Source organism: Acinonyx jubatus, chromosome C2, assembly GCF_027475565.1.
Source record: "Acinonyx jubatus isolate Ajub_Pintada_27869175 chromosome C2, VMU_Ajub_asm_v1.0, whole genome shotgun sequence".
NCBI lineage: Eukaryota > Metazoa > Chordata > Mammalia > Carnivora > Felidae > Acinonyx > Acinonyx jubatus.
In genome coordinates, this window is record NC_069384.1 from 17,615,569 (window position 1) to 17,642,458 (window position 26,890).

Here is a 26,890-nt window from a genome sequence, read left to right on the forward strand (position 1 = left end):
AAAATCTTATATAACAATAAAAAAAAAAGACTAGATTATAAGAATGTGGTTGGGACACTGAGCTTGATAGACTGGAAATGGCAGCCTGGGATTGCAGGGAGCATGCATAGTGAGCTGGAGCACGAACACCCACGGGGCTGAGTGGTTTGGGACAATCACCGACGTTTCTTGTAGCTGTTTTCTCTTTAAGCTCTAACACGCCGCGATGGGCATCTTGGTGCCCTAGATGGTTCTTCAATGGGTATGTTTTTCAAAATCTGTCATTTATTTGGGGGATGAGCAAACATGCAGAACTCTCTAAACAAAGGAAACGAAAGGGTGACAGCAATCTTACCTTTGTTGGGAACCAGAGCGTTACTAATTTCACTCCTCTTTCTTTCCCCTCCTTGTTGTCTCTTGGATAGCTACCTGGTAACTTGGCCAAGAAAATAGAAGTCACTGACATTCAACAACCGTCTATTAAGTGTTTGCAACTTGCAGAACATTGAGTTAAATACAGAGGTTTCAACAGTGGATGGAGGAGATGTTCTCTGATCTCATGGGGCTCCTGGTTGATCAGAGAAGGCGGAAAATTAGACAAGTAATCAAAATAACATGTAGTCAGGGCTATGACATAATCCCACAGTTGCCTTGCGAATTCTAGATTCTAAATAAGGCCTGTTTCTACATGTCGTTGAGCATGTGTGATCCAGATGGATTATGGGACCGTCTATTCCTTTGTGTAATTTTTCAGTTTTCCTCTAAATGTTCACCAAAAGTGACTGCTCTGACTACACACAGCTTTAATTTCCCTGGGGGTCCAGTCTGTGCATGAGAAAGCAGTTAAAATGAACTCATGTACAGTTGGGGGCAGGGGAGGGAGACCAAGTGCTAGTATAATTGTCACGGAAAAGTTGAAATGCAAAATCACTCATTATCTGTGCTCCCGCTCTTCTCTCCCTTAGGACATCTACTTGGCCTCTCCCATGATGATTCCAAATTCTGTGAAGAGAACTTTGGTTCCACAGAAGATAAGCGCTTAATGTCTTCCATCCTAACCAGCATCGACGCGTCCAAACCCTGGTCCAAGTGCACTTCAGCCACCATCACAGAATTCCTGGATGATGGCCATGGTATGTGTCATTCAAGACAACACGGGCTCAGTCACAAAACTTAGGGGGGATTATTACCAGTGTTACTTTATTACGTCCTCATGAAACCCACCACACCCTGTGAGACGGTGGTTGTTTAGGTAGGGTCAGAAAAGGACCAAAGGGACTGTCTGTTGTTGTATAATGCCAACGTCCTTGGTGGCATTATAGCTATGGTATTTTTGCTTTGGAATTGAAAAGTTCAAAAGAGAAACAGTGTGGGAGACCACACAGAATGCCTAGCCAGTGCCCTGAAAGCCTGGCTTCTATTCCGTCTTTCACCACTAGCTTCCTGTGAGAATATTGGCAGACATCTTGTTTCCCTGCTATTAATATGACTCTCAGAATTATTTGTTACATGCCTCTTACAAGGGTGTGGTTACAATGTAGGTGACCATTCTGTTGGATCCTCTTCACGGCAACAGAAAGACAGGAAAGGAAGCTCTTTAGATTTGCATTCACTGGAAGAATCTGGTTTTATCCTGACAGCAGATTCTCCTAGAAGTAGAATGAAAACTACAGAAAAGAACAAGAAAATCAATTTGAATGGTGAGAAAATACTTTAAGAACTTCAAAGGAAAATCTTTGGTTTTATCCATTAGATACAGTTCAAGAGCATAGCACACTTTATTAAATTCTGTAAATCTAGGATTAGTCCTGTAAATTATATAAAAATACCAAGGAAGTCACAGTTTTTAGAAATAATAAATTCTGACCTTTAAGTAGTTTTTGAAACAAGCTGTTGGTAATTTCCTAACATCCTTTTTTATTTTCTTTATTTTTTTCATCTTTTATTATTTTAAAGTTCTAGACACACAGGATAGATGCATTAGAGTTGAGGTAGTTGACCTACAGAGACCGTGTGGTTCACAATTTTCTCAGGTTATAGCAATGGACATATTCTCATTCCTTTCTTTCCTCTTAAAATTTGTCTCTTTTTGATACTGGTGGTTGAACTGAATATGACAGAAATTTTTGATCATAATAATTGTCCATAAAATTATCTCATGATGCATGGCTTAGAGTTAGCTGAAGAGGACCCGTGATAGTTGTTTTTCTTGGTTCCACAAAGCTAATGGCGTAACATTTCATAATATCTTAGTGAGTTGGCCGTCTTGAACACTGGCTAAGTAACGTCAAAACAATTGATGAATCCTTCAAAGAAATTCTGCTACCAAGTTCTTTGGTATCTTGGAGGCAAAATCTGTTCATTAACTCCATTTCGCTATGTTAGTGGTGAACCAGTAATGCTTTAGCTACTTTAAACTCTTTAAAATATCTTATTCCTGAAACAATCCAGGCCTAGCCTGGTTTAAAATTTCCCTCAATAGAAGCTGCTCTTTGCTCATTGGATGGACGTCCCAATATCTCAAAGATTTAGGAAAAAATACTAAGAATCCATGTGTCAGGCTTTTTCTTAAGACTAATAATAAGGGGTATTTTTCAGTGCAGCTCAGTTTACAATGCTGACTTAAAGATGATAAAGTCCTACAATTGAATGTTTACCTAATTACCCGCCTGTGCACATTGAACAAGTCAGTATCTAATAAAGTCGCTCTTGGGTGGGGCGTTAGTCTCCGCTCTTAATATCACTTTTGCTGCTTTTTTCCCAGGTTTTCTGAAAATGAGATAGCATTAATATTTTATTTCAGAATACACATTACACATTCCAAAAGTTTGAGCTAAACTTTGAATCCCTAAATGAGTGGATTTAGTTGCTAAGGCAGCAAATACTTATGGCTAAAACGGGACCATTTTTATTTTCCTGTGCAAGTATTAGGTCAGCTAATTACAATGCTGTGCAGAATTGTGTTCCTTATTGCCATAATTTTGGAATGAGTCGTTTATTTCATGTTTGTGGAATTCATGATCTTACTTTCTGTGCAGTAAATATGCTTTCAGTATTGTCTTCATTTTTATTTTTTTTTTTATTTAAAAAAAATTTTTTTTTCAACGTTTATTTATTTTTGGGACAGAGAGAGACAGAGCATGAACGGGGGAGGGGCAGAGAGAGAGGGAGACACAGAATCGGAAACAGGCTCCAGGCTCTGAGCCATCAGCCCAGAGCCTGACGCAGGGCTTGAACTCACGGACCGCGAGATCGTGACCTGAGCTGAAGTCGGACGCTTAACCGACTGTGCCACCCAGGCGCCCCATGTCTTCATTTTTAAACATCACTCCTGTATTTAAGAGTCCACGCTCAGATTTTTAAAACTTTTGCAACAAATTTACATAGTTTACATGTGTCTCTATGTCCATTCCAGAGATCTTCATGGTAGATAGCAACCAAGAGCATACTTTTAGTCGATGTGGATCTTATCACTTGCGTTGATAAAATCTTATCTGAGTTTCCCACTCACATGTTAAATACATTGATTAAATTACCAAAATTCTTGGAACAGCAAATTCTCATAGTCTACTTCCTAAATTTATTCATTTCTTGAAGCTTAGACTCTCTTACTTTTGAATATATTGGTCAGGCAGTCTTGTGTTATGACTAACACACACACACACACACACACACACACACACACACAGAAGCACACACACACTGATTTTTATCAGGAGCCTGTAATGAATAAAGTCATTTCAGAATATGGAGAGCCAAAGAAAGTAGGGTACAATTGCAAAGCTCAATTACGCTCATTTCAAAACAGCACACACAGATACCGAAACAGTGATACCCTCTATGTACTGTGATTTAAGTGGGAATTCAAATAATTTAATAACTTTTACACTGCCACCAAAAAATCGAGTTAAGTCAGTTTATGTGAAAGTGCAGTGATAGTAAGCCCAGAGGTGCCTGGGTGGCCCCGGCTCCGTCTGTTGGGCTTCCAACTTCGGCTTAGGGCATGATCTTGTGGTCTGTGAGTTCGAGCCCCCCGTCGGGCTCTGTGCTGACATCTCGGAGCCTGGAGCCTGCTTCAGATTCTGCGTCCCTCTCTCTCTCTGCCCCTCCCCCGCTCATGCTCTGTCTTTCTCTCTCTGTCAAAAATAAATAAACATAAAAAAAAGAACTAGTAAGCCTGATTTTGAGATGGTTGAGGCTCTGACATTTCAGCTTCAGAGCTTGGGAGAAAACCAGGGAGAGCATCAAAATCCTAGTGGAGAGACAAACAAACACATCTTTCTTAAAAGGCTAGACTGATACCAAGAAACCATATTGTAAAATCCTTTTACTTTGCTTATAGGGAATGACTCAGACTTCCATGCAAAGCCCTTTCATTCATAGTTAATAGAAATGTTTCTACTATTTCTCTGCACTACTTTTCTAGGCCGCTGACAGTTTAAAGCAATAAAATGGTCATCATGGCAGGGGCCAGGGGGAACTTCTGGCAGGTAAACTGAGAGCAAGAAGGGATATCATTTGACAATGAAGGAGAAACCAGAAAAGCTGTAAAATGTAGCCCTAAAACATTAAAAGCTCAGAGGTCTGGTACCTTTTGCCAAAAGGTCAAAAATGGTATCATATCACCATAATCCCCGAAGGTACCTCTATGTTTCCATGTGATACAATGATCGATGCTCAGAAAAAAATGATTTGCTCTGTAGGAAGATTAAATTGATTAAATTGTGACACTAATATAAAGGCAGCAAAGCCAAGGAGATACTCTCACAAAATTTATACAATTTTTAGATGGTGTCTAAAGAGTTCCTTGTCTGGAAAATCTATTCATGGATAAAGAGCTCATCCATCTCCTTCCCACCGGTGCTAGAGAAATGAGGTCTTAAAGCTCAGTTAAATTCCCATGATTTGATTTGTTTTTAAAATGATTAGCCATAAGTAGCTGGACATTTGTAGCACTCTCCCACTGCCAAATTTAAATTCATTAATACTGAGTGTTTCCTGATTTCATTCCAACAAGAAGTATGTAACAATTAGGTTACGGTTGAAAAGTAAACACGCACAGGCTAAAATAACTGGACTGCCGATTTGTGATTCAGAAAAGGAGAAGCCACGTCTCAGGGGCACTCCCCCACCAGCCTCGCCAAGATACTTGTAGACATTCTGCAGCGTTTATACAACTTAGCTCTATGCAAGCTGGCGAGGACTGTGATCCCCAAAAATCAAGGTAAGCACCGGCAGAGAAATTGTGCGGTGAAAGCAGGTTGCTGAATTTCTTTTCTCAAAGGCTAATAACTGTGAAGCCAAAAAGATAGCTATGTCCACTCTATCCCGAAGTCCACGGTGCGAGGTGATGAGGAAGGCCACCCCCCAAACAGGTGCAGCTCAAGAGGACCCTTGACACAGGCTGCTAAGGAAAATCTAGAGACAACTTTGAAATATTAACATGGGACATACTTGAAGAGCTAAGTTTACAGCCATCTAGTAAACACAGAACTTTGGAGATAAAATGGTATTAGAGAACCAGTTCTCTGAATCCAGTGTAGACTATGACGCTAATAACAAGATCTTAACATTCAGTTTTTAAGGCAATACTCATAAAACTCCAGGCCCATCATGACAGTATCTTGATTTTCACAGCAAATGTATTCTTTAAAAAGAGTCTGCAAATAAGGACATACTTAAAGGACTGGTATTTTTAAACAGCTATGCTTCACCCTATAACAAGGAGACTGTTTCATCTAATTTCCTTGGCGTAACATTTGCTAAACAGGCACTTCAAGCTTGTGACGGTGTCACCAACAGATCCCTGGAATTGCCTTTGGTTAGCGACAATGGTCTGTGCGTTGTCAATGGCCTCAAGGTGTCTCTGTCACCTGGCCCGTAATACATCACTTCCTCTTCTACTGCTAGCCATTCAAATAAACACCTATAAACATTGGGGTCCAAGTGCCCCTGTGCATCAGCACTCCTGTATCCCTTGGGTAAATTCCTAACAGTGCTATTGCTGGGTCATAGGGTAGATCTATTTTTAATTTTTTGAGGAACCTCCACACTGTTTTCCGGAGCGGCTGCACCAGTTTGCATTCCCACCAACAGTGTTGATGGGGGATGGGAGGGAGGGGAGGGTGGGTGATGGGCATTGAGGAGGGCACCTGTTGGGATGAGCACTGAGTGTTGTATGGAAACCAATTTGACAATAAATTTCATAATTAAAAAAATATATGAAAGGCCAAGATAACTTCAAGATCATTTTATAGGTTTATGAAGAATAAACATACATTTTAAATATATATAAAAAAAAACACCTAAAAGAACTATGAGTTGCCAGGGAGATATGCTTGCAAGTGAAAGGGGACAAGTTTCATTGGGAATATTCATTGATTTCTGATATACCATGGGTATTTGGACCGATGCTTAATTTCATGCCTGTGCTATTGGAAAGGAAGAGAAAACAGAGAAATTACCATCATGCTAGAAACAGAGAATAAAATATGAAAAGAATAGAGAACAACCAAATTTGATCTGATGATTTTCATTAATCATTGAAATGAAAGACAAACAGTGCTAGAAATCAGATAGAAAAAAGCCAGAGATTTTTCTACTCCATTTCCTGGAGGCCTGGCCTACCTGGCATCCCCCTTAACTTTCTCTGTGGCCATGGAGAGACTACCACCGTCTTTCCTTTAATAGCTCATCACGAAGCTCTGCCTTTTACATTTTTTAATTTTTCACCTTTAAAGCATTTAATTGAACAGGGCTGGTAAAAACGAATATGCAATATGGACACATTTCTGTTGCCTTTCTTCTAGAAACTATCCATTCTTCTATGGAGAAAATGTGAACACAAAGGGGAAAAAAAAGGAAGCAGGGAGGAAAAATAAAAACAATTTGGCAATTTGTGGAAGAGAGCCCAGAAGAGCCCAGATAGGAATTCAGACTAGGATAAATTGAAAAATACGGGAAATAGATGGGAAGAAGTGGTCGAGAATAAAAGTCAAACACATTAAGAAAAGTCAACGGTAGATGGCTGCTTTTAGAGGAATGCAAATGATGCCGAAAGATTGACAGATATCCTCTTTCGCTCTTGCCCCAGATTATACACATTTTTAGAAAAATGGACAATGTATATCCAACCCACTGTGATTTAGGTGTTAAATATTGTATACCGTGTGATTCAGAATCAGGCCCTAGGCTGACTTCTTTTTTATTATTGTTCAAGCATTCCATTTGGTAGAGGTGTCTGTACCTATTTTATATTGCAAAAGGACATAATTAAGCATATAGATGAAACTGATAGACTGTATGTTTCAGGATACACAGAAACTAATGCAGCAACAAATCCTGATGAGAACACCGGAATAATAAATTAATGGCAATTCTGAAATAAATCATTTTATTTTAAGCAAGAAGTCATCCCGAGGTGACCTCTAAGGGAAAACCATAGAACTGAGATACCATATTTTTAAAAAAAATTTTTTTATGGTTTATTTATTTTTGAGACAGAGACACAGTGTGAGTGGGGGAGGGGCAGAGAGAGAGTGAAACACAGACTCTGAAGCAGGCTCCCAGGCTCCGAGCGGTCAGCACAGAGCCCAACATGGGGCTCAAACTCACAAACCGCGAGATCATGACCTGAGCTGAAGTCGGACGCTTACCCAGCTGAGTCACCCAGGCGCCCCTGAGACACCATATTTTTAATAACAAAGCAAATGTGTTATTCATTTTTAAAATTTACCCTTTGGGCGTGAAACCAATGTAACATCATGTGTCAACTTTACTCGACACAAAACAAAACTTAACACTTGGGTATTAAGCTTTTTAAAGAGACCCCACATCCCAAAGTCTCCTTGTTAGAAGTTGATTTCAAATTGAATTCTATGTTTCTTTTTGCTCACCATCTCCTAGCCAGGTGGAAAGACGTCAGTGACTACAAGCCCACAAAGAGGTGGTAAATTATTTTGGCTCAAGACAAACGAAGTTCACCCAGGCCACATGTATCCACACACATTAAAGGCTCCCCTGCCTAATCCTTAGTTAGGCAGTCTTACAGTTCTGTGCTTTTCAGTAAAATAAATTTCTTGAAACAGCACTTTTGAAGAATCGGAAAGTATTCTTGCTGTCTCAGACGTTTGTTGACAGTTCTTGTAATATCAGCCACCTGTCAAGCATTCCCTGGTTTATACAATGTTCTCTTCTCATGTAGCAATGAAGATAACGCTTTTCATAGAATTCTCAGTGCCTGGTCTTACTGTCTTGCAAACAAAGCTTGGTGAGGTTTGACTATCATTCTTTCCTATTGACTTGATGTTGATGTTTTTCTTTTAACTCGATGTTTTTCTCCCAGAGTTCTCTTTGGCTGGATGCTTATTTTTAATGCTTTTTCTGGCTTGCCTTCAGAAGCTTTACCTCTTCAAACGTTCTGGCTCGGAAACTAAATAGGAACTCTGTTCTTTATTCATTTTCATATAATGCTTCCATCAGATTGACGAATTCTAAGGTATTCACTTTGAAGAAACTTGACCGTGGTTGTGAAAACATTTGCAGTATACTTAAAATGTGCTGAACTGTTCCTTTTCTCAGTGGAAAGTAGGATTGAAATGTGATTTTCTTTTGTTAAGTGAGAAGAATGACTTGAATGTGTCTAAAATTGTTAAATAATGTTGAGCATAGAGTCACCTGTCATTGTTTTGTAAATTTCCGGTCACCCTTTATATTTCTGTTAGTTGATTTTATGCTTACAGTGTCCTAGTGAGAAGAGAAGCATTCCACAGAGCTTGAAAATTAGGGGAAGCTTAACTGAGCTTGGTCAGGAATACTCAGCCACTTCGTGTTTTGCCAGAATTAGACTTTAGACCAGGTGTTTCTACCATTAGGCAGGGTATCCACCATTTAAAAGATTCCTCCACGCGCCTGCCCGGTCAGCAATAAAAGCTAGAAATCTATCCACATGCTAAGCAGAGGCGAGAAGGAATATGATGAGGAAGGCAGGCTCTGAGCATAAACCCCTCATAGCTACATGACCTTGGGTCAGTGGCCTGTGTTTTCATTTCTCAGTTTTCTTATCTGTAAAATAAAGAAAATATTAGAATCTGCCTCAAAGAGTTCTTGTGAGGATTAAGTAAGCGAGTACATTTAAAGACGTGAGGGGGTGCTTGGGTGGCTCAGTCGGTTAAGCATCGGACTTCGGCTCAGGTCATGATCTTGTGGTCCATGGGTTCAAGCCCCGCATCGGGCTCTGTGCCGACAGCTCAGAGTCCGGAGCCTGCTTCGGATTCTGTGTCTCCCTCTTCTCTCTGCTCCTCCCCCGCTCGTGCTCTGTCTCTCTCTCTCTCTCAAAAATAAATAAACCTTTAAAAAGTTAAGAAAGAAGTGAGAATAGTGTAAATATTTGTTACGTTTAGTACTATTAATAATCAGCGAGCAAATCCTAAAATCATGTAAACAAAAACGTGCAGAAACCGATGGGTAATGGGCATGCTCCTGTAGGCCCAGAGACAATTCATGGTACTAACTCACTGAGCAGGGATACTTACGGGAAGCTTTTGAGGGGAGGGGAGGCGTGTATCAGCTCATGAGTTCACATTACCTGCATGTATGCCTACTTCTACGGATTCCCCAGCATCACTCCTTGATGCTTCTCACAGTACTATGTAAGGAGAGTACCAACTTATTTGTGTGACACGCTTCAAGCACCCAACAGCTACTAGGTGCATCCAAGACTAGACCCAAATGGGAGACAAAGAAGAAGAATTGAAAGAAGGGCTTTGTCCCAAAGTTTCAAAGATGAGGTCTTGTCTTTGCCCACTGCTCCTTTATTCTGCGGCTCTTGAGTGCTCTGTAGTTAAAATTCACATAAGTCTAGAAGAAACGCCTCATTTCTTTTATTTTCTTCACTTTTGGGGGAGACGTGAAGGCGTAGATCTGGGTCGTTTTTGTGTTTTCCCCGTATCTAGTATGTTTGCTGGGACATCGTAGGTGCTGACCAAATGCTTGTTGATGTAGTGAATGAATGAGGTCTCCCCTTGTAATTATTTACGGAATTAATGGAGAGGGACGTGGATGGGCACATGAGGAAGACCTAGGCTGACAGTGGAGAAGGGTATAAACAGAGCGCATGAACAAATTCTGTTTCTCAGAGTTGTAAATGCTCATTTATTAGTATTGTTTTTGCTGCTGTTATTGTGTCCATTGTCTTATTTCCTCCGGGTCCGTCCCGATTTCCTCTCACCCCTCAGCACAGTGACTGTTCTTACAGCTCATTATTACAAAATAATTTCACTTGATCATCCCACAGTCATCGTCACAGATGCCCCAGAGCACGTACGTAGCCCGTGAAAATCCGGGAGGTAGTTAGTTGGTGAATGCAGGGAGGCACCCGCATCCCTCTCCTGTGGAGCCCCTGCCCCCGGGCATCAGCCTGCAGACGTGTGGCCGGCTTATGCTCCCACGCCAGCTGGAGCGCTGCGTTTTCAGACCCATGAGTTGCGTAGGTAGAAGCCTAAACACAGAGCAGCGGTCAATCTCGGTTTTTCTTTCAGGTAACTGTTTGCTAGATGTACCACGCCAGCAGATATCAGGCCCTGAGGAGCTCCCCGGACAGACGTATGATGCCACCCAGCAGTGCAACCTGACGTTCGGGCCTGAGTACTCAGTGTGCCCTGGCATGGATGTGTGCACTTGCCTGTGGTGTGCCGTGGTCCGCCAGGGCCAGATGGTGTGTCTCACCAAGAAGCTGCCAGCCGTGGAAGGGACGCCATGTGGGAAAGGGAGGATTTGCCTGCAGGGCAAGTGTGTGGACAAGACCAAGAAAAAATATTATTCAGTAAGTGATTTTGTCACGCCATGCCTGGGGACGCAGGATCTGAAGAACATTCCGGTGACATGTGTGGGTGCTATCACCAGAAGGCTTTATTTCCTAGTGAAGATATTTTTCCTTGAAAGGCTCAAGCGGTGCATTTGCTCAGTCTCCTCCGCTTTTCAAGGTCCTGAGGAGAGCGTTGACATACACACGCACAGTGCTTGTCTTTCAAGACTGTCACACAACCACGCATTCTCAGATGCCCCGACAGCAGCCAGAGCTCTTCACCCATTCCTTCCGCAAAGGAGTTTATAGCGTTCTTCCCTGCGGCCCCTCTCATCTTCCTGCTGCAGTTGCCAGAGTTGTAGACCCCTAGGGCATCAGAACAGAGCTAATCATTCCCTGTGGTGCAGTTACACGTAGCGTGAGTGCGTGAGGGTGTGGGTGCTCCTCGATATCCGTCATATTTCCTCTCGACAGAGAAGGACTCTAGTCTTATCAGGAACTAAGCCAAACTCACGTCAGATACGGTTATGCGTGTGATGGGATCTGCTTCAGATGGGATGCATGATGTCAGCAAACGGATGCAGAACTTAGGTGCTAAAGAAGGAAAAACATAAATACAATCAGCCATGCCAGGCATCGTGCAAAGGCCTCAGCAGCGTATATCTTGTTAAAAATGCGGAATCATGGGGCGCCTGGGTGGCTCAGTCAGTTAAGCATCCGACTTCGGCTCAGGTCATGATCTTGCGGCCCGTGAGTTCGAGCCCCGTGTCGGGCTCTGTGCTGACAGCTAAGAGCCTGGAGCCTGTTTCAGATTCTGTGTCTCCCTCTCTCTCTGACCCTCCCCTGTTCGTGCTTGGTCTCTCTCTGTCTCAAAAATAAGTAAACGTTAAAAAAATAAAAAAAAAAATGCAGAATCAGAGCTGACAAAAAGTTAACTGTAGGGCCGTGGTTATTGACGGAAATGGGCAGTATCAGAAGGCCCAGAGGAACCAGGAGTAATCCTTGCAGTGTGCTCAATACTGACAGGGAAACATTCAGATCCTAGTGCCACTGGACGGCAGGGAGCAGAAAAGAGTAATTGCTTAGAATTGGAATTGCACTGTCATTCCAGAACGTCCAATGTGACCATGCCCAACTCAGTGAAAATTTACACCTGGGATGCGGTTTCCATTATGTCATTGAATGCAGATGATTTCCAAGTGTATGTCTTGAATGTTTTTCTCCTGAGTTAGAAATATCTTCTATTTTCTCTTTCAGACATCAAGCCATGGCAACTGGGGATCCTGGGGGCCCTGGGGCCAGTGTTCTCGCTCGTGTGGGGGAGGAGTGCAGTTTGCCTATCGCCATTGCAATAACCCCGCACCCAGAAACAGTGGTCGCTACTGCACGGGGAAGAGGGCCATCTACCGTTCCTGCAGCGTCACACCCTGCCCACCCAACGGTACGCTGCTCCCAAGTGTCAGCAACCCACCATGTGCGACTCGTAATATGTATTCTAGCAGTAATAAATAAAGGAGGCTTTTATTTATTTATCTATTTATAAAATAGATTTTATTTATCTATTTATAAAATAGAATATTAATCTTGTACTTCACGGTTCCACCAGTGTGCGAATTAATAACAGATGCATGAGTGATTTTTAAACGGTTATTAAAAGCAACTCGGTATTCAGAGAGTAGGAAGAAAATAATGGTTGTTTTCAACTCCATGTACAGATAAAACCCTTCCACCCTTGTGTGTCAAGAGGCTCGCAAAGAAAGAAGTTTGCGCCTTCTCCTAAAAATTATTTAAAAGCACAAGATTATGTCTCAGGTTCAGAGTAGGTAAAGTAATCGCATGACCTGTTTGTTTTTTAGGGAAATCTTTCCGTCACGAACAGTGTGAGGCCAAAAATGGATACCAGTCTGATGCAAAAGGAGTCAAGACATTTGTGGAATGGGTCCCCAAATACGCAGGTGTCCTGCTGGGGGATGTGTGCAAACTGACCTGCAGAGCTAAGGGGACTGGTTACTACGTGGTGTTTTCTCCAAAGGTAACTGCCCACCGCCTGTCCAGAAGCAGTGGAGCCTTGCTGGAGATTATTTGGTAGAATAAAACCTAGAGCTACCAAATGTAAACAGTCATTATTCCTGGGGTGGCTAGATTTTGGAGGGTTTTCTTTTCATCTCTAGAAGGTCTATGTTCTCAAACCTTACACAAAGAACAAGAAATTATTCTGTACAAACAAAACAAGTCAATATTTCAAAAGCTACTTTTGAAAAGTGTAGCTCTCTGTCAGGGAAGGTGTGGTTTGACTTTAACTTGAAAATAAGCATGAAAACAACTAGAATTTCCGAGGTATGTTTGTATGGGGAACTGAAAGCAAGAAAGCTTTCTATTTTTCCATTGTTTAATTAAGAATTCCTTTGGCGGGGCACCTTGGGTGGCTCAGTCGGTTAAGCGACTTCGGCTCAGGTCATGGTCTCGCGGCTTGTGAGTTCGAGCCCCGTGTCGGGCTCTGTGCTGACAGCTCAGAGCCTGGAGGCCGCTTCAGATTCTATGTCTCCCTCTCTGTCTGCCCCTCTCCCGTTCATACTCTGTATCTCTCAAAATTAAGTAAATGTTTTAAAAAAAAATTCCTTTGGTGATTCATGAAGGTCGGTTTCAAGATCATCATCTCTGACCCAGACTGTTAAATGTCTTACACCCATAATATGAATTCATATCCCTATAGTTAGATGCGTTATGATATATGTGCATGAAATGATCCCTCATTTATCACAGGAAAGCATTTGCTAAGTTACTAACAGTTTTATTTCTCACAGTGAATGGTATGCAGCAATTTAAAATACTGTTTATCTAATTTGTAAACAGGTGCTGCATTTAAAACTACCTCTGAAACTGGCCTTCAGATATGTGTGACATACTACTGAAAACAGAAGTGAACATCCACCTTAAGTCATTTTGAAAATACTTTCTCTTTTCATTGTAAAAAAATACATTTTCGGGGTGCCTGGGTGGCTCAGTCGGTTGAGTGTCCGACTTCGGCTCAGGTCATGATCTCACGGTTTGTGGGCTCGAGCCCCGCATCGGGCTTTGTGCTGACAGCTTGGAGCCTGGAGCCTGCTTCAAATTCTGTCTCCCTCTCTCTCTGCTCTTCCCCCGCTCATGGTCTGTCTCTCTCCTTCAAAAAATAAATAAAAAAGAATTTAAAAATTTTTAAGAAAAAAAAAATAATACAATTTCATTTAAAAACTGTGACAAATAAGATCACCTGGAAATGCCACCATCTGGAGACCTGTGGGTCTGCTGAAGTATACCCCACTTCACTTTGCATACATATACACACTCACATACTCACACACATATATGAAAATAGTAGTAGATACCCAAATGCAAAATACAAGTTTATTTATACATGTGACTACATATGCTATTTATATACGCTCACATGCACAAACCACAGAGTGCATATTCATACTATTTTATAGCTAGTTTTTAAAATATATACTATTTTTGGGTGTGATTCCTTCACTCCAAATGTATTCAGTATCTTCTAGTAAGTACTTTGCCTGACTTCCCCAGACTCCTTTTCTGCACTAATATGTTTGTGTCTATTTCAGTATCTGACTGTTCAACACACGATAGGGCATGCTTTTCAACCACAAGGAGGTTTGGATGTCAAGTGTAGACTTTCAAATGCATCACTAGAGTAACAATTATGCCACCAAGAAGGATCTCTGCCATCTTTTTTTTAAACTTTGTAAAATGTTTATTACTGAGAAACAGAGAGAGACAGAGCATGAGTATGGGAGGGGCAGACCAGAATCCGAAGCAGGCTCCAGGCTCTGAGCTGTCAGCACAGAGCCCAGGGCGGGGCTTGAACCCACAAACCGCCAGATCGTGACCTGAGCTGCAGTCAGATGCCCAACCGACCGAGCCACCCAGGCGCTCCAGATCTCTGCCATCTTGAGCTTGCTCATTTTCCGCACAAGGGACACGTCCCACATGCGAAGTGAAACGATCGTTTCTAGCAATGTAAAAAGGCGAGACGATACCATGGGAACATGCTCGGGATACAGAAAGGGAGAGGACGACCTTGGGTCTCCTGGCACATTTGGAATTAGGCTCCAGAGAAAGTGCATAACTGAGATTTATCTCAGGTCTTCCTTCTGCCAATATGTCGAGGATGTTTCGGTTAGATACTCCTGGGAACTATGCTTTTTTGGTTGTTTGTTCATTTCTCGATGTACTGTCCTGATCAAACTCAAAACTCAACGAATTAGGACTTGCTCTCTTACCGTGCAAACGAAACCACCTGGGCACAAGTATCTCCCGCTGCTAACGTGAGCCTCGTTATTCAGGTGACAGATGGGACAGAATGCAGGCCGTATAGTAACTCCGTGTGCGTCCGGGGGAAGTGTGTCCGGACTGGGTGTGACGGCATTATCGGCTCCAGGCTGCAGTATGACAAGTGCGCAGTGTGCGGGGGAGACAACTCCAGTTGCACCAAGGTGGTCGGGACCTTCAATAAAAAAAGGTGAGGGGGTAGAACCCTTGCCCTTACGTGCATGGAACAAAGCTTTAGCCTTGAGAAACTGAAAGGGTGACTCATGCTACGTCATGAGCCATCCGTGGAGGGATCCAGCATGGCTCCAGTAACATAGGGTCCACTTGAGAACCAGGGAGGGAGATGAGAAAGCTCTGGTTGCAGAGCCGGAGCTCCTGGTGCCTCTGGTGGCAAATAAACCGCAATGGCTCTGATCAGGGTCAAGGTCTTGCAGAGTGGGAACACCCAGAAGGAAAAGTCGGTGGGGTCCCCGCTAGCCATCTCGCTATTTCTGAAGCATCTCTTATTTCGGAAGCATAATTTAGGGAAGGATGGCCAGTTTGCATCATAACGATTTCACTTCACAAAGGATTTTTCATCAGGCTGTATTTTTCTTGAGAAGACCTGTAAGTTAACTGGGGTGATGGAGACAGCAATCCCATTTTATAGTGACCTCTGCAGGTTTAAATTTTCTCTATAAAGAAATATATGCAGTAACGTCTGCTTCCTGTCATGGTCCTTGATTATGCTTTTGTTTTAAGTATGTAAATGTATAAAGTATCCAGTTTTGGGGGGGGGCGTCTCAGTGGCTCAGTCCGTTCAACGCCCAACTCTTGGTTCTGGCTCAGGTCCTGATCTCATGGTTGGTGGGTTCGAGTCCCGCATCGGGCTGCATGCTGATGGTGCAGAGCCTGCTCGGGATTCTCTCTCTCTCCCCCTCTCTCTCTCTCTCAGCGCCTTCCCTGCTCACTCTCTCTCTATCAAAATAAATAAATAAACTTAAAAAAATGATAAAAATAAAGTACCCAATTTTTGGCATGAAATATTATGTTATCAGCTAGGAGGACGGAACAGGCTAAAAAGTCTGCTGGAATGCAGGATTGTCTTTCCCCTTTCTCAAACCACTCTTTCGCTGAGTAGTGTTGGCCCAGTACGCATGCATTCTTGATGTGTGTGCTGTATTGTCTTTACCGGCAGGTAATATGCAAACCCAATGAACAATAAGGATTTATTAAAATAGTCACATGCCATGTTATTATGAACCACTGGAAATTATCTTTGATATAATAAAAAAATTGTATGTCTGCAGAATCTATTCTGAGTTAAAAGATGCATTACTAATCTTGTTTGCTAGCGATTCATCGGACTGTATTGAGCCATCTCTGTAAAATACCCTGCATGTCAATTACATACTGCATTTGTATATATTGCCAAGGTGCAAGACACCTTAGAAATGATGAAGTATACCTTTTTGTTTTACAAATGAGGAAACTGGGACTCTGAAAGTGTAGGGCTTATCTAATTTTGCACGGTTGTTAAATGCTAAAGCAAAGGCTATACCTTAGGTCATGAGATGAGAAGGCTATCTTGTTTAAAAAAAAAAGAAGGGGAAGGGAAGAAGTTCAAGAATCAAATAAGAAGTAAAATACCTTATGTACTATATGCTATGCATTTTTCCTACATAAGCTTAGAAGCCACTTTTTAAAGTACTAAATTTAGCATTTTGTCTCTGTATTGACAACCAATATCTGCATGTTCATTGTCACATGAAAAGATGAAGAAATTCACAGTAGCGACGAGTGGTGGGTGACACAACAGCTTGTCAGTTGATTTAACCAAGATTATATTGTGTGATATGACTGTTGAACTATTCCAGATAAATTACCTTGGTCAAATGTGACATATGAGAAAGGACATTGATCTTGGAGCTGAAATCTTGACAATCAAGCTCTGACTCAGTGACGAACATCATGTGATCTTTGAAGGGTCGCTTTTATATTTTTTTTACTATCAGAATTCTTTTTTTTTTAATGTTTACTTATTTTGGGGAAAGAGAGAGACAGAGACAGAGCATGAGTGGGGAAGGGGCAAAGAGAGAGGGAGACACAGAATCTGAAGCAGGGGCCAAGCTCTGAGCTGTCAGCACAGAGCCCGACACAGGGCTCGAACTCACGATCTGTGAGATCATGACCTGAGCCGAAGTCAGATGCTTAACCGCCTGAGCCACCCAGGCACCCCTACAACCAGAATTCGTGAGAGTAGAATGGAATTAATAGTAATTATCTTGCAAGTTAATATTGCTGTGTGCATCAGAGGAGATGATGCATATTAAAATATTTCAGCAAGCTCACACCTCTTGACAAATACGACCCTAATCTTAATTCACTCCTCCCTCAATGTTCCTCACCTCAGTAAATGGCAGCTCCGTCCTCCTCTTGCTCAGTATCAGGAGAGTAAGAGAATCATATTTTATTGAGGCGCTAAGAAATCAAGGCACTAGGCCTACTACCTCCCGCTGCCTTGGGAAGGTCAGTCTCAAGACCTCCTGCAATGGCTGATAATCCCAACTGATTCTCACGAATATGAGGAACGCTAAGGAATAAGGATTTAAAACAAAACAAAACAAAACAAAAAAGCTCTCCTACCTGATTCCCTTACCCTTCATTCTTTATTTTCTTGACATCCTGTTCGGTGTCACTTAAACTCTGTATATAATCAGAACGTATTTTCCTGTAACGGTTATAAAGTATGACTGGCAGAGGTAAGGGTATCGCACATGGGGATGTTGTGAAAGGAGCATAAAGTAAGAGTAAGGGGCCATGGCTTTGGAGCCCAGCACTGCCACCGGCTCTGGAGTGCACCTGTTCAAATACTGTAATATACCTCCACTTTATATGCTTCCTACGTAAGACGAGAGATCCTCCCCAACACCCCTCCAGGTTATGTTTCAGGCCACGGTAGGTTTGCCTATGATCTCTTGATCCTAGATATTTCAAAAAAAGTAAGTCCCGTAACAAATTCTAAGGCAAAATGTATTACAAAAATAAAAATAATGAGTCCAGTTGGATGGGTAAGCAGTATCATCAGCCTTGCATCTTCTTTCTCCCAACACAATAGAAAGTGGCAGTCGCTGTCCATCAGATTCCCAACACACAAAAGGATTTCCCTGGGGAGGAGCCCCTCTGGATTCAGAGGAAATGCCTGGGCAGGGCAAATACCTTAGGGATTTTCAGGGTAAAAATTAGTTGCCCCATAACCCCTCAACCTGAGTAAGAATTTAGCAGCAGATCATTTAATTTCACACACACCACACTACACGGGCAATTTGTTTCTATTCAAATAACTAAGAAAGTAAAACATATGGGGACCTTATTATCAAATTACTTTTGGAGGCAGAGATTTTCACAAAGATGACTCCTTACACGTAGAGTCTCTTGGTGCTCAATTAGCATTTCTGTCCTGGCCTTTTTCAAAAGCTGTGGATATTAGAGATATTGATGCCTTTGCCCATATTCTGGAGCATATGATGGGTCGTTCGAGACCTACCTTATTTGTCACCCATCACATAGCGTCACTTTATCTGTCGTAAGTTTCATGGACACAGCATTTGAGGAAATTTGCTATGGCATCAAAGATTCACTTTTTTTTTTGTTTTGATGATACTAGTCAGCGATGGTTACCCACTTACAGAATTTTACATTCCATTGGTGTTCTGCTCAAATAATCCAGAGTTCTAGTAGAAATAGAAATAGAACTTCTACTGTGTCTCTAGTTCATCAGTTAAATCTGTGGTTCCCCAACTATTCTGCACATTTGGAATGACTCCCAAAATCCTGCTGTCTCTTCCCATCCTGACAGATGGGATTTAATTGGTGTGGGGTCTGGGGATTTAAATTTTTAAAAGACCTCTGCTTGATTTTAGTCTGCAGACAAATCTGAGACTCGTTAATTTAAAGATTTCTATGAGACTGAGGGCGGATTTTTGTTAGTATTTACACATATCCCATTTTGTGACAAAAGAACATAAAGGAGCTTTGTAAAGATGATAGGCTTTGGTAAGAGTGTGCAATGTGTTTGAAAATCTAAATAAAGTTGGCGTACGTTTTAAAACGAAGGCAGGTTGTTAACATCCTAATTTTGAACATCACAATAAAAATGTATATACTCTCATAGTCTACTCACAATTTTATTTTGTTATAAGGAAACTAATTTTTGAAGCCAATTTTAAACTAATCTCTTCACTACATTAAAACGTGTGAAGATAAGGTAAGACTTTTAGAGAACTCGTATTTGTTTATCCGTTTACTAAGTGTTTACTTATTTTTCCTTCTTTCTCTACCTCTCTCTCCTCTGTGGACATTCCTGCTTCCAGTAAGGGTTACACTGATGTGGTGAGGATCCCCGAAGGGGCAACCCACATAAAAGTCCGACAGTTCAAAGCCAAAGACCAGACTCGATTCACTGCCTACTTAGCCCTGAAGAAGAAAAATGGTGAGTACCTTATCAATGGGAAGTACATGATCTCCACCTCGGAAACCATCATCGACATCAATGGAACAGTCATGAACTACAGTGGTTGGAGCCACAGGGATGACTTCTTGCATGGGATGGGCTACTCAGCCACGAAGGAAATTCTAATAGTGCAGATTCTTGCAACAGATCCAACTAAAGCATTAGATGTCCGCTACAGTTTTTTCGTTCCCAAGAAGTCCACCCAAAAAGTAAACTCTGTCAGTAGCCACGGCAGCAATAAAGTGGGCTCACACACTCCACAGTTGCAGTGGGTGACAGGCCCATGGCTCGCCTGTTCCAGAACCTGTGATACGGGCTGGCACACCCGGACGGTCCAGTGCCAGGATGCAAACCGGAAGTTAGCGAAGGGATGCCTTCTCTCCCAGAGGCCTTCTGCGTTTAAGCAATGTTTGCTAAAGAAATGTTAGCCTGTGGTCATGAGCTTATGCAGAGCTAACTGGATGATTCATCACTGATCGGTCGTGGCAAATGGTGGTGATCAATCGTGGTAAACAAGAGGTCTACCTGAAGCACAGAAAGTCACGCTTCAATGTCATTGTCAACAGGAGTCTAATTATGGGCAGAATCTGCTCTCTGTGACCAAATGGAGATGTGCACTGCTTCGTGCGACAGTAGTGACCTTGGAATACAGAAAAACTTGGGAGTTATTGAACATCCCCTGGGCTACAAGAATGAAAAAACACTGGTGAATGTAGAATCAGGGGACATTTGAAGATGGCAGAACAGTCTCCCCTTTGTCACCTACCTCTTATAGAATGTCTCCAAAGGCATCATAATCATTTTCATCCATAATACACAGTAGCTTATTTTTACTGTTTGTAAATCATTCTCCCTTGGTATGTCACTTTATATCACTTGGTTCTATTAAAAAAATATATATATATATATATTTCTATAAAAAATGTTTGACCAAAGTAGGTCTGCAGCTATTTCAACTCCTTCCAGTTTCCAGAAAGAGCTGTGGATGATTTACTGGAAATTAAGAACCTGCTGCTGTTTTCACAAGATTTCACATACTTTCAGACTACAGGAGATCAGATTTTAGTCAAAAACCATTTTGACAGGAAGCATCTTCTGCGAAATTCTAAAAAGGAAAAGGATCTCCGCGTAGCTGGTCATTTAAATAGATACACCGATCCATTTACTTAAACGTCAACTGCCTGTGTTTTTTCAGGCAGCCAGCCAAATGAATGCATAATTAGGATGTAGATGTAGTGTTTGCGTGTGTGTATGTTAGGCGTATTCAAGAGTCTAAACACTAGTTTCCTCATGTTAGAATTTAAAAGGCAGAAAAACACACAAATATAAATTTTCGATTTGTATCTTCACACTGCTTGCCCTTTCAGAGGCTTCCAGCTAATGTCCTACCTTGTGTAATATTCGTACAAAACACACGCCAGAGAGTTTTCTAATCGCATCCGACACGTTCAACACTGGTATACCTCTTACCAGCCAGCCTTGAAAATGCATTTGTTTTCGCTTGTATGTTTTGTTCAAGGGTTCTGTTAAGACCCGCAATGTTTTGTACTTGTTGATTTAGTTTGATAGGAGTATTAAAGATCACTTTGGAGTTAGTCACATCTAGAAGTGATTATCATATATGTGGCTCTTGCAAAAGGAAAAAAAAATAGTGGTTAATATTAATAAGACTGTTTCCACACCACACAGGCAGTGATTCTTTGCGTTGTCTTTTTAAATCCAAGTATACGATACTGTCCATAAGATTTTTCCCAGTTGGAAAGCACTTGGTTGTACCAGTAAGTGTTTGATGAAACGGGACGATTTTTGAGAAGTTTGTTGCTTCTGTTTCCATAGCCTGTCTGGGTAGGTTGTACGTTTGAGTGTTAGATATGGAATTTTTTTTACGATTGACTGCCTAAAAATCTCTTTTTAAATGGTCAACTGTACCCCTCTACCCCATAGCTCAGAAAATCCAAGGTGTTCAAATTCATCGGGATTTCTTTTTCTTTATGAAAGATTACAAAGTCAATTGTTTCATATGAAACTTTATAATAATCATACCAAATGTGCCTATTATTAGAGATTTGCATATAAAGATATTAGGGGACAATTGTTTGAGTTCCCTTAAAGCTCACCAGAGTTTATTTTTATTAGAAAATATTTTTAATATAAAATAATTATGTAATTGATCTTGCTAGATCACATTGATTTCAGTGGGTGAGGAGAATGGAGGTCTCACTGTTTTAAGTATTTTCTTAAGAAATTATTTGGTGAAACAAAATAACGTTTTACAAAACTGTTAATCATCCTTTGGCTTTTCATCGACTGACTTTGCTTTAGACATGGTCATTTACTCTTAATAAATTATTCATTAGAGAAATGAGTCCTATATAGAGCTGGTCACGTACATTTGATGGAGGTCACCAGATATCAGGGACAGGAAACAATGCTATTCAAATCACTCGGAAAAGAAATTTAAATCATACCGACGATTTGACTATTCCAAAAGAATTAATAGCCAGGCCAACCTGACTTTTTCCCAGTTTTCAAAATAATTTTAATCAAGTAACTCAACTGGGACAAAATTTGTTTTTATCTTTTGTTGTTATATTCATAGCAGCATGAAAAAAAATAATTGAAGGGCAGCCATGTTTGTCTCCTACTCTGCTTCTCTATACTGTATTCATAGATTTTTTTAGTATGATTTGTCATTTATTTTCCCCCCAAACAGTGAAGTTTTATACTTCTCATTGAAATAATCCTAGAGAGCTTAAAAGGAATAAACCACTATTCCGTGCTTTTAAGGAGTTTTTTTTTAGTTTTTTCATACGAGTATCAATAGTTTGAGGAATGTATGTCTATCTAAACTCCTGAGAAAAGCGATACAGACTGGAAACTGAAATTCAGAGAAATGGAGTGTTCAATAGATAAAAGGAATGATAAAGGGAAAATCCCCTATAATGAAATCTAATTCAGTCCAGTCTAATGTTGGACTATGCATTTCCCCTTTCCATAGTTGCATCGTGAATGAAGAGTCCAGGATTCACGATGCTGAGGCTCCTTCCTCGAGGAAAAAAGTTTGTCTGAAAATGCTCAGGATAGTAAGAATCTAATCCCACAAAACTAAACACTCCGGATTCAGTGTCACTAAATAAAGGGAGCCCAGAAGAAAATGACATCTCTTTCTTCTGGAACAGAAAAGGCCAAATTAAGCCCTGCCTTGTTGTTTAAAGGTTTCAGGGCATTGTTTTAATTTGTTCAGTAAATTCAACGTCCTTTGCCTTCCTGTGGAAACAGTTTTATCCCATGAAACTAAGAATGAAGGGATTAATCACAAACAAAAATAAAGTTGCAGCACTGAAAAAAAATGTAATTTATTGTTTTTGCGACTGGTATGTGAATTTGTGTGATATAAGTATTTATTCTTATTTAACAAAAATATGTGCAAATTCTATATTTAAAAAGTTTTGCTGTTGTCCTACTTTTAATTTATGCTTCATGTTTGTGTATAAAGTACACTTTGTGAGTTTACATAATATACAGCACTGGTTGCTTTTGTATTTTTTTACGAAGGCTTTCTGCGTGAAACAGGCGTATATGTATATATTCCTCACGTATCCTTATTCTGATACTGTAGTCTTCCTCTCTAAGGAAGTTTTAAACTTACTCTTTCTTGACTAGTGGTATTCGTTACTTGTAGTTACATTAATAAGTCTGTTGGGTTTCATTAATACTAGTTTTTCCAAGTCACAGATAAGAAAAACACTTATTCAAGCAACTGAAGCCTAAGTTCTCAACTTGGTGTATAGATAGCCTGGAAGCTTCCCACAGAAGCTAAGACACAGTTCAGAATCCCTGATACCAGTGATAAACGCGGACAGGGAGCTGTTGATACATGAAATTTGTGTGCACACAATGTCCCAAGAGCTATCAGTGATGATAAAACCAAATACTGTCCTTTGCTGCTTTAAAAACACTCCTTAAAAATTAATACCATTTATTCTCTAGCATTGGCGGGATCCTATAGTTAGAGTAAACAAATTGCATTTAAGTGATTTAAATACTAGTAATCATGAACGTTGCTACAAATATGGGGTCTCCGTTGATAGAATGTCACTTTGTACTACTAATGAATCTCACTGAGTGAAAATAGGACTTGGGACAAGCAAGGACATCTTTTATCACATCAGCTTGCCTCTGACTGATTTCAGTCTGGTCACAGTAATAAGGCAAAGCACCCTTGGATATACAACTGACCAGATCTATCTCTGGCTCTGATGTTTCCCCCACTGACTCATTCCTTAATAACAAGGTCATTGTAATGGTTTAGGTGAGCACAGCAGCCAGATTCAATGAAGTCCAGGACTTGTGTATGACTTAGAGGTCACTCTTTGTGAAAGAAGATTGGATTTAGTAATGGCCAAATTTTGCTAATAGTTTATGGCTGAGGATTGGTGAATATTACTGATCTATTTATGATTAAGTGGAGGTGATAAAAATACCTCATATTTTTTTAACATTTCAAAGTTAATAAATGAATAACCATGAGTATAGAAATGGTCATCCAGAGCTATCATAGAGCCAGTCTATCATTTAAACACACAGGAAAGGAACTTGTATGTTTTCTCTATCATTTTTCTCATTTGCCAACACCTATAGTTTTAGATTGTCAGACAGACCATTTTAGGTAATTAGTACACTGAAAAAAACCCAGAAAACTCCCTAATAGCCTCCTTGCTAGCATGAACTAGAGAAATGACGTCTGAAGTTATAGGATCATGAAACACATCAGTCTATAATGCATAATTATATTCTAATCAGTTAGCGCATGGGAACATATTGAAACAAGAACCTGTTACATTAGTGAGATAAAGAAACTGGAAATACACATGATGCTCAGATCAGAAAAGTATTCATCTGCCAAATGTCTTTCTGGTGTAATGATACCATAGTTCTCAATGCAGATTTTATGGGGAAAATAATGAAGGTATAGTTGCTAGAAGTTGTTGGTTTTAAAAGAGAGGAAGACTGAAATGTACATATTAGCCAACCCAGTTAATTGCACCTTCCAAATATAGTAGCACTTTAGTGATAAATTGGCTACCTGTGGTTCTTATCCTGGAGCTCCACCAACTGGTCCATGTGGACTGTCATAGGTCAAATGAAAAACCAAATGGCCCATCATCTTATAAGGCACGGCCACATCAGAGTGATCCAAAGTCTAACACTGTGAGGAAAACTGTGATTTGTAAATAAAACAGCATATATTTTTTTTCAGTTTCTTTTTGGCACATCCAATGTAATTTTTATCAAGGTGCTAATATTGATCAGTGACCAACTATCAAATATGTTACTTCGGACTCACTATTCTACACAATTTTTCAATTTGCAAAAAAAAAAAAAAAAGAAGAACTCTTTTAAGTTTTTGGTCTAGGCGGGGCACAACTTGATACTCAATGTTTGGGAAATGCATCAAATGGTCAGCCTGATCAGCAGGGTTCAGTGACATAAGCTATAGGTACATCCAGGATGTTTAAGGTGACATCGAAACTTGAAGAGTGTCAGGCTAGAGGAACAGACTTTTAGAGGAGTTGTGTTTCAGCACTTACTAAACCATCCATGTTCCTTTCAAACTAACTTTTTGTTTCCGATACACAAGCTTTTGTGTGTATTTAGCCTGACTTTTTTTTTTAAGCTTTGCAATATTTTATGTCCATGGTAAACCCTTGACAACTCTTTCTTGGTCTTTTCTTTAACAACCCACAGCATATTAGAAACACCTCAGACTGAGAGTATGATTAGAATAGGAGATCATATTGTGTGTGACTTTGTAAGACTAGACTTTCGATTAAGAAAAATACATTGTCTCCGGATGGTGTCTTTGCATTACACGCTCAGCCGTGACATCAATGTAGGAGTTGACAAATACTGCTTCCATTTAGTATGTTTATTAGAGGAAATCATGCACATGCTTTGTAAATAGACTGCAGATAACTAAACAGATTGTAGAAATATATTTAATTTGACGTGAGCTGTGGCACAAATTTTTGATTTCTATATAAGAGCCTTGTGAGTAAAGACAGGTAATAAACCTAAGTGGGTATAACGGAGATTTTTATATCTTGAAACATGATTTCAAGCCAGAGTAAAATATCGAAGATTTTCATGTCGTTGTATATAAGCAGTAGAATGTGACCTGCTTATTATCTTCAATTTGTCAGAAGTGATGGTATGTGTCAGTAAATGTAATGCAGTTGAAAACCCAAAACTCTTGGAAAACTAAGACGGGTCTTGTTTAAAATGTCTCTTCCGCTTTGGCAAATTTTGAACCTGAATCAGCTATTGAAAGCATTACCGCGTCTTGTAGCCTGCATTCCACGACAGTTCTGTTATTCAGGTAAACCACTTGAACTGACTCGTTTGGGACCTATACTGTAATATTTTTCGTTGAGGAACAATATCCTATTTTGTAAAGCATTTCCCTATGTGTGACTTCAAACTGTAAAATTAAACATTGGCTTTGTGGTTTCAGTGGGCATAATAAATGTTAATTGTAAACTAGGTTAAAGTATGTACTGCATATAATATGTTTTAGAGTTGGAAAATAGTGTCCATTTATTTTTAATTTTCTCATAAGAGTAGGACCAAGCCAGCTCTTAAGGAAGTCCTTAAGGAAGTCCTAGGCTCTCTGCAGTTTCTACCATTCTTCCATTTGGCTTAGTACTTCTACCTTAGTTACGGGACTTTGGAATTCTTACTTCAAGTTCTTCTTACCTGAGTATCACTCGCTAAAGTCTGTCTAGTATTGAAATTCTGATGTTAAATTAGTAACAGCAAGTAACGTAGTCACCTTCATTTTTCCTTCTTTAAAGATAAACTTATTCTAGGTAGACCAGGAAAGAGTCAACAGTGCACACATGGAAATTCAAAAAGAATTGACATTCATTCACTAGCAAAAGCCTTTCTGTTTGCGAAAAAACTTTATGGCACTAAGGTTCTTAAGGACGCTGATTCCTTCTAAGCCTGAAATCATTGCTATTTAGTGTGCATCAGGTTGAATTTCTCCCATATACCAAATAATGTTTCAGAATTGTTGTGCTTTAAGTGTGCCGCTTAGCAGGATATATAGATTTTGAATAAGTAATTACAAACACCTAAACTCTTAAAAGATGGTATAGAAACTTAACCATAATAATATTGCTAAGATTGGTTGAACATCTCTTTTGGGTCAGGACCTGTGAGAAACATCTCACAAACTTTCCTGCATGTGTTTCTCTCCATGAGCATTATAAGTTTGTTCTTAA

The 26,890-nt window shown here is 40.3% G+C and overlaps 1 protein-coding gene and 1 long non-coding RNA gene across 4 annotated transcripts in view; one reads left to right on the forward strand and one right to left on the reverse strand.

Moving 5' to 3' along the window:
- Positions 1-26,157, forward strand: part of ADAMTS5 (ADAM metallopeptidase with thrombospondin type 1 motif 5) — a 51,083-nt gene extending 24,926 nt beyond the window's left edge. For both annotated transcript variants that reach the window (XM_027041763.2, XM_027041762.2), the window contains 6 exons: positions 945-1,112; positions 10,518-10,801; positions 12,041-12,224; positions 12,640-12,815; positions 15,127-15,302; positions 19,465-26,157. In XM_027041763.2, coding sequence (XP_026897564.2) covers positions 945-1,112; positions 10,518-10,801; positions 12,041-12,224; positions 12,640-12,815; positions 15,127-15,302; positions 19,465-20,032 — 1,556 coding nt within the window. In that variant the 3' untranslated portion in view covers positions 20,033-26,157. The remainder of the gene's footprint in view (positions 1-944; positions 1,113-10,517; positions 10,802-12,040; positions 12,225-12,639; positions 12,816-15,126; positions 15,303-19,464) is intronic.
- Positions 1-26,890, reverse strand: part of LOC113594404 (uncharacterized) — a 57,612-nt gene that overhangs the window by 11,208 nt on the left and 19,514 nt on the right. The window contains exons 1-2 of one of the 2 annotated variants that reach the window (XR_008297577.1): positions 18,639-19,469; positions 335-1,646 (exon numbers count right to left, since the gene is read on the reverse strand). This is a non-coding gene — a long non-coding RNA (uncharacterized LOC113594404). Of the gene's footprint in view, positions 1-334; positions 1,647-18,638; positions 19,470-26,890 lie in introns of those variants that run through there. The other variant, XR_003414805.2, reaches the window with a different exon arrangement.